The sequence below is a fragment of the Solanum pennellii genome, chromosome 5, assembly GCF_001406875.1.
Source record: "Solanum pennellii chromosome 5, SPENNV200".
In the NCBI taxonomy this organism is placed as follows: Eukaryota; Viridiplantae; Streptophyta; class Magnoliopsida; order Solanales; family Solanaceae; genus Solanum; species Solanum pennellii.
Window position 1 is genome coordinate 38,326,773 of NC_028641.1, and position 8,078 is coordinate 38,334,850.

Here is an 8,078-nt window from a genome sequence, read left to right on the forward strand (position 1 = left end):
GGAGCGCATTTTTATAAAACCATAAGGCACATTTTCTTTTGTTTTTTGATTTTTTTTACTTATTATTAAGTACCAATCAATAATTATTTTTTTAACTAATTTAATTTAATTCTTTAATTTTTTTTTAAGATTAAATATATGATAAAATAGTATCTCTTCACCGTTGAAATCCTGACTCTTCCTTTAAACTTTTGAACAACACAAAAATTGTCATTAAATAAAGCTTCAGCCTTCCGATCATTGCCCAATCAGCTCTCTCGTACAGCCACAAGACGAATAATTTTATCTGAATCTAAAATTGATTTAATCAATGAGTCTACTGAGCATTAGAGACGAATCCAAAATTTGAAGATTTTGATGCACCAATATACTATCCTAATTTAGGTAGTTAATGAAACTTTTACTATAATTAACGAATAATGTAGCATTTGATTAGTAACTAATGGCAAAAATATGATTTATAAGCTAAACTTAAAATAAAAATAATGAAATAAGACTAAATCGTATTTCCACGAGTGGTTCCTCTAGCTTATACCAACTAAACAAGGGCACCTCTTCGCTTCTTATGGGTGCACTGTTGATTATATCCTACTTTACGTGAGTTTTTCACGATAGATATACATATATATACGTGATTTCTTTTTGAGGTTAACGGATGCACGTGCACCCCTATCAAATCATGTGAATCACCTCTGCTTAGTACTACGTAGGTCCGCCTCTGGTTGGCACCCAGTGACTCCAAATCCTAGATCCGCATCTGATGAGAACATGAACAAAAGGAAGAGTGTGTAGTTCGTGAAGTGCTGAATTTGATAAATAACAAAGATAGGCATCTGAATTAGTTTGGCAATTATAATCTCAGTTTGAATATGTCATCTCTTTGTTTCTCTGTTTTCTCATCTCCTCCCTTCTTTTCTTGTTATTATTTCAATTGATATTTTCTTTCCAATCTTGTATTTCAATTACTGTTATGATACAGGTCACCTTTATTTGAGAATTATTTTCTTTAGTTTGTGGCAAAATGAGAGAACAAAAAACTATAAAAAAGAATTTATGATAGAATGTGAGTTTGATCAGTTGACTTATATAATAATAAATAATTTTTTTTTAAAATTATTAAAATAATAAATCTCTATCCAAATAAAAGATTCTAAATTATCAAGCTATGGGTGCTACTGTGTTTTTGTAAATTCTATTTATAGATTTTAAAGAAATTTTCACAAATAAAATAAAATATATATATATAAAAGAGTTCTTTTTCATCCAAATAAAAAAATGATTTTGAATTAAAATAGAATTATGATAGCTGAGGACTAAATAGAAAATTTGGTTCAGATCTAACCGAAAGAGGAAAGTAGAATGAAACTAACGCCTTGTTTGGATAGTTACTATTCATATGATATTATATTGTTAGTTTAAATATAATTTTTTTATGTTATTTAAATTTTATTATATGTATCATTTAAATTCATTATTAGGTATGAAAAGACTTATTTTATATAATAATCGATTTGGTGTGATCATATTGTTATCTTAATATTTTCATATCATTTTATCTTTACTTATTATTTAATAATAATATTTCATCTATTAACCTATACTTTTATAATAACTTTACCACATAGCCTATTATTTTGATAAATTTATTACTCAAATTATCAATTGACTATAAAAAAGGGTCGAAAGAGAGAGTTGATAATGCAAATGGTAGAAGAGTGGTCATATTGCATCTCTCTTTCTAGAAAAAAAGATTACGCGACTCTCTATCTATTATTAATACTAATTCTGTAATTAATTAATTCAATACGAGTGATTTGATGTGGCCCCACGTTGGTATCGTATAAGTTGTACATTGAACAGTAATAGTAGTTGTTATATAAAATAGAACCGAGGAAATAATAATTATTTGAAAAGATTGGTTGAGTCAGAAGAGTATGCCAGTTCAGCAAAAAGTTCACAAAGATATTTTCACATTCCAACCCTAAAAAATAGAAAGGTGATTTTGGTAGTCTTCTCTGTCCATTTCATTTCTGGATATATCTTAGAACAACAATCATCAAGATTCACTAGTACTTTGAATCGTGATAATGAGTCCCGGGGAAAGCCGTCCCTGTGATTTCTGCAATCAGCAGATTGCCGTCCTTTACTGCCGAGCTGATACAGCTAAGCTCTGTCTTTTTTGTGACCAACTTGTTCATTCAGCTAACGCTCTTTCTAAGAAGCATCTTCGTTCTCAGATCTGTGATAATTGTGGCTCTGAACCTGTTTCTATTCGTTGTGATACCGACAAACTTGTACTCTGTCAAGAATGTGATTGGGATGCTCATGGAAGTTGTGCAGTTTCTGGTGCACACGATCGGAGTCCTGTTGAAGGGTTTTCTGGATGTCCTTCTGCTTCTGACCTTGCTTCAGCTTGGGGTTTGGATATTGAGTCAAAAAAACTACATCAGCAGCATACCGTTTTGGAGTATCCTTCTTGGATGTCTAAGGATGCTCCTCCTTCTTCTGTTTTGTTGCAGGATTTAATGGTACCTAGCGCTATTAATTCTGCTATTTACTCCACCAAACAAACTCCAACTTGTGGCAAGCAGAAACAAGTCATATTCAAACAATTAATTGAGCTATTCAAGAGAGATTTGGCTGATGGGGTTGGAGCTGGAGCTGGAGCTGGAGCTGAAGATTTGGTTCCAAAGACACCTAATGCCACTAGTGATTGGCAGGGAAATATTAATGTTTCGATCATGGATGGTGTCACTCAGAAGCCTCAGCAGCAACAGCCGCAAAATGTGCCATTTACCTCTTCGATTATGCCTCATAATCCGAAAGACAGTGACCAAATGGTGGAACGGAATATTTTGTGGAGGGGGAATTCATTTGATCAAAACACTCAGGTATTCTTCTAGGCATTTTCACGGTGCTATTCACTCATAGTTGGGACATTTTGCATGGCCCAAAGAAGTGCAATTGTGGCCAGTTCTGTTGTCTCATTACGAATTGTTCTATACATTTTACTATTTTGTTTTAAATGTGGAAAGTGTTATGCAGAGTAGGATAAAACTGCTTTCTTTGCATTGTCTATCGAATTTTAGTTGAACTCGGGATTTCTTCATACTAATAGTGATATGATTGATATAGAGCATTCACATGGATCTGCAAGTATGATGATGCATTGAATTGAGAAAGAAGAGATTATAAGCCTATTTCATCATTGTGTTTAGTGACGTTCGAGTACATTTGAGATGTGAAAGAAACTTGTGATAGCTTGATTTGTTTCCAGTGCACATCTAAAAAGTAGAGGTGACTTCCATCATATTGGAATGTTGGGGATAGGGGGTTGGAGGTTGGAAACACAAGTTTTTTGTACTAACGGATGTAGTTATGTCAAATATGTACAGGCAGCATGCCTAATTTCCTTTTCTGACTAGTTTTTCAGATTGTGAGTTGGTAATATTCTAGATCTACAAATAGAGAAAAGGTACATAATACTATGGTGTTGAATTTTAATAATACTCAGTGTTAAGAAAATTTTCTATTTCCATTTTAGGAGAATGATATTGAGAACTATCTTTGAGCTGTTAAAATCAATTATTCCACTTTAATCTTCTCTTGCAAAATGTATTTGGATTTTACAAACCTGCAACAAGATTAAAAAGTAACAATTAGTGTGGGAGAATTATGCTTTTGAATTTTTGAACTAGAAAAACTTAGAAGGAAGAGATTTACTTCATCTTGTACCATCTTTACGTACCTGAAAAGGTACAAGCTTCATTCCTCTGCAACATCTTTGATCCAGTTCTGGCAATTGTTCTGATTGTGTACATTGCCTTTTGTATTTGTTTCTTCAGATATGGGATTTTAATCTGGGGCAGTTGAGGAGCCATGAACAGTCTAGCTCATTGGAAGCAGATTACAGTGAGAGCGACATGGCGTGCATGATGAAAAGCTATGGTGAACTCATAAAAGGAACATCATTAGCAACTTCAAAAGTATTAGGACTCTCAGGCATTAACTGCTCCGTTGTCCATGATGATATGACAGCCTTCAGTGTAAGCTCTAGCCACGCGTTAATTTTGATTTTCTTTTTCGTTTAGTTGAACTCAATATGCATAGTTTTAATCCCATAAATCAATGATTGTGGCATTAATTCTTCGCACTTGTACTTGTAAGTGACATCAGAAACTTCTTTTACCAACTTCACATTTCTTTTGTTCAGTTTTGGAGGAATATTGAGGATTCCTTTGTGTGTTGAGGAATCGGATATATATATATATATATATTAGCTTCACAAATTCTAAATTCCAGCAAAGGGATGATGCACAAGTAATAATGCTGCGCCTTTAACCTGAATATGAGCATACCAATTGTAATAAACTCTTAAATTCTCTGGTCAGCACCTTCATGAATCGATGACAATTGGAGGTTCCATCAAGTGAACTGCCAATAAGCTGACACTTTAAAATGTATGATACAATGATGTCTTCCTCCTGAACCCGAAAAATTAACTTGCTTATCGCCTTGCAGAATAATTCGAATAACCGAGCAGCAAGCCAGGGGCCAGCGACATCTGAGAGCAACAATTTACCAAGAATAAAGACTTCATCTGACTTAGGTTGTGTAAAGCCGAAATGCGGTGGAGTATCTACAGATCTCAACTTCATGGACCAAAGCATTGTTGTGGGAGGTGACAACACTGGTGAAGAAACAGTCAAGGCTGATATGGAGCTTCTGGCAAAGAACAGAGGAAATGCAATGCAACGTTATAAGGAGAAGAAGAAAACACGAAGGTAGGTTATCTCTTTTAGTTTTCCTTTCAGCATAGTTATCCCTAGTTGCCTCTGAGTTTGTCCCTATATCCTGGCTTTGTTGCATCTCTGAGTCCGTGGGTTGTGATGTCCAGATATGATAAGCACATTCGATATGAATCGAGGAAGGCCAGAGCCGATACTAGAAAGCGAGTTAAGGGTCGATTTGTGAAGGCTAATGAATCTCCAGATGGCTGAGTACCTGTTGAATGGCTGAGGATAAGGATCTTTTTGTCTCTGTGTGTATATATTTCTTAGTCTACCTGATATTTGTAAACTTAGGTTTGCTTTGATGCTATCTGTGGCACCAATTGTTAGTTAATATTCTAGTCACGCGTTTTGCTTCTGGTTATATATTAAGTGCTTGCACATACAACCTTGATCATCAATTAGGTTTGTGGCTAGATCCCTCACCGGGGAGCCAGCTTTTTGAGATAAGTCTTGGAAGTGGATAGTGTAGGTACAATCAACTCACTCTCCCTCTGGCAATACATGTCACTTAGTGTCTTTTTTAGTGACATACGTTCACTCTATTGAGATCCAAGTGATCAATTTCTTGCTGACTTTAGCTGCTAATAAACACAGTTTAAAATCCCTTCAACACCTGTTAGTTCCCCTCTTCATTTCCTTTATGTTTCCTTTCCTCCAACATTTCTGGAAAGCTGATGTTAAGTAGTTATTTTACATGCTGATAAGTTGATACTGTTGTAACCAATTGTTTTCTTGTACGATATTGTATTATGTTTGGTGTCAAGACTGGAGTATCTTGCATTTATGTTACTCAAATTTTATCTTTATCTTCAAAGCAAGACTCAAATTGGTCATGGTGAGCGACCAATAACCGGAAAGGAATAGAGAAAACGATGAGGAAACATAATCGAAGTAGATTTATTTATCAAAGCCGGGAAATTCCTTGGATCTTGTCTTCAAACCAAACGACCCTAAGAGTTTCTGTATGTCAACTGGATGTGATTAATCATTGAGTATTGGTGCAAATAGATTAAAGAAAATTTTGTTATGTGATGGACGGTTCTCATTTAATGATGTAGAAAGGGTTGATATCATGCCTTATATAACTTTATCCTGAGAGGTCTTGTGAAGGCTAAGCTGTTTTATCATGTGAATGCTTTTAAGGCTTAGAAAACAACCAAACACCGCTCCCTATTTACTTGAGTCACGCCTTGCATTACATGTCTTTCTTTATGAACTAAACTACTTCTACTTATGTTTATGTTCTCATTCATTCATTTCAAAATCCCTTAGCTTGGTGAATCATGAAAGACTTATCTTTCTTTCAGTTGAAAAATGTTATGGGAGCTAAGATGAAGAAAGGCTTTAAAAGCTTCTGTAATAACGACACGTCTACTTCCACTCTCAATTATCAAACCACAGCCTCTGCTCGTCCTGCACTTTCATCTCATAATTACACCATGGATATAAGGGGAGGAAGCCAGACAACATTGGAGGAGATGTTGCTCCAATTAGACATGGAGGAGAAAATGGCAAAGCTGAACCAATATGGGCCGCATGTCCAACACAGAATGTCATGTGTCAATAGTTCTGACATACTAAGAACAGCTAGGAACGCCGCGTTAAATCAGTATCCCCGATTCTCTCTTGATGGCAAAGATGCCATGTATAGGTCTTCTTTCCGTGACATGTCTCCTTTACTAAACAATGCAAGAAATTGCAACCGCAAAATGGACATGAAAAGTAGTGAAACTCAAAACATGCCCTCGACAATAGCAGGAGAGAGAGTGATTTGGTGTAAACCAGGAGTAGTAGCAAAGCTAATGGGACTTGATGCCATGCCAATTTCAATGTCAGTGCACAGAAAGCATAATAAGGATAGAATCATGAGTGCAGTTGTCAAAAGGCAAAGCCTGAGGAGAAGAGCAGAAAGGTACGAGATGGAGAAAAAGAGATCATCAAGAGGAACGGTGACGGGATGTGGTGGACGCAACTCGATAGAGATGAATCAGAGCTCTTGTTCAAGAAATGGCTATTGTGTTGTGAAGCCTGTGGCGATGGACCTTCAAGAAGTAGGCTGGCCAATGCGAGGCGCGGTTTTGTATAGAAATAACGATGCCATGTAAGATAAAAATGTCAAAAATATATACAAGATCATAGTAGCCTTTCTGTGTGTCAAATTGATTCGTCGTCTCTTTATATTTTTCTAGATAATTAGTTACAGGAATATGAGTATAAACTGTAAGTAATAATGTGTGTTTGACCGTAGTCTAAAGCTAAGTCGCACGGACTCTTCACTTTTAATATCGCATCTGTGTAGGAATCTCCAAAAATACACTATTTTTGGCTAATCCGACATGCAGAAATTTTGTACACTAACACTACAATTATTCAAATGAGGAACCTAGGAGCTGCTGGACTCTCTTGTCCCTCATCTAGCAAATTCCCCATGAAAATTTTAGCTATTTCTTTTTAATTTCTAATACAAAAAGATTAGAATAATTCGATCAGTGGAGAAATGTCTAATGCATTAGGGAAAAATTGATAAGATTGGCTAACAATCAATTGAGCGTCTCGATCCCACCAACATTTGGCAATTTAAAATCCTTGCAATGGAGGTAATCAATCAATTTTTTTTTCATTTACAATATATCTCTATTCAACATTTCTAGTCTTTATATATATACTAATTTCTGAACACACACTTTGTGTGTATATCTCCTATCATTGACTACTTAAGTTTAAAAATTCATATGAATATTTGTATGTACTATATTTGAGTTGTGAAATATCTTAATGTTGATCTTATATTCAGATAACTCAATGAAGAAAAAGTTTTCGTCCCATGAAAACCCTCAAATACCTTTTAGTAATTTTGGTTTTTGCCTCGATGCATTATTTGAATTTCTACCTTTGGCTCTAATTACTAAAATAATTTCATTGTCTTCTTAGTTCTTTTGGTAAAAATTTAAAAAATAATTCGCATATAAGTTGTAAACAAACTTTAACAAAAATGAACAACATTTATTTACTAAAGTTAATTGTTATTTGGCAATCAATATAGTAACAAAAAGTTTATAACTCATAGCAATTCATAAAAAATCATTTTAATTTTGCTAATAATTACATTATAATTTTACTTAGAAATTTGATAAAAATAAATATCAAAAGATATTAAGAGAGAAAAATCTTAATTCAATGTTTAAATAAATTCAAATATATATGACTATTATTGAAATATTATCAACACACATGGTGACACACTTGCACTCATTAACACAATAATAATCCTTTATATATATATAT

At 34.3% G+C, this 8,078-nt stretch overlaps 2 protein-coding genes across 2 annotated transcripts; both read left to right on the plus strand.

The window, feature by feature from the left end:
- Window positions 1-1,907: 1,907 nt before the first annotated feature.
- Window positions 1,908-5,400, plus strand: LOC107020842 (zinc finger protein CONSTANS-LIKE 14-like). The gene is made up of 4 exons (XM_015221355.2): window positions 1,908-2,891; window positions 3,846-4,046; window positions 4,522-4,784; window positions 4,898-5,400. The coding sequence occupies exons 1-4, from the start codon at window positions 2,088-2,090 to the stop codon at window positions 4,998-5,000; spliced, it is 1,371 nt and encodes a 456-aa protein (XP_015076841.1). The 5' UTR covers window positions 1,908-2,087; the 3' UTR covers window positions 5,001-5,400.
- Window positions 5,401-5,677: 277 nt separating this feature from the next.
- Window positions 5,678-7,145, plus strand: LOC114077342. The gene has a single exon (XM_027917236.1). It carries the CDS (start codon window positions 6,077-6,079, stop codon window positions 6,896-6,898), a length of 822 nt encoding a protein of 273 aa, XP_027773037.1. The 5' UTR covers window positions 5,678-6,076; the 3' UTR covers window positions 6,899-7,145.
- The last annotated feature ends 933 nt before the right edge of the window (window positions 7,146-8,078 follow it).

Coding starts and splice junctions, on each gene's coding strand:
- LOC107020842 (XM_015221355.2), top strand. CDS start 2,088: ATGAGTCCCGGGGAAAGCCGTCCCTGTGATTTCTGCAATCAGCAGATT. Junction 4,047..4,521: donor ATGATATGACAGCCTTCAGT/GTAAGCTCTAGC, acceptor ATCGCCTTGCAG/AATAATTCGAATAACCGAGC. Junction 4,785..4,897: donor GAGAAGAAGAAAACACGAAG/GTAGGTTATCTC, acceptor TGTGATGTCCAG/ATATGATAAGCACATTCGAT.
- LOC114077342 (XM_027917236.1), top strand. CDS start 6,077: ATGAAAGACTTATCTTTCTTTCAGTTGAAAAATGTTATGGGAGCTAAG.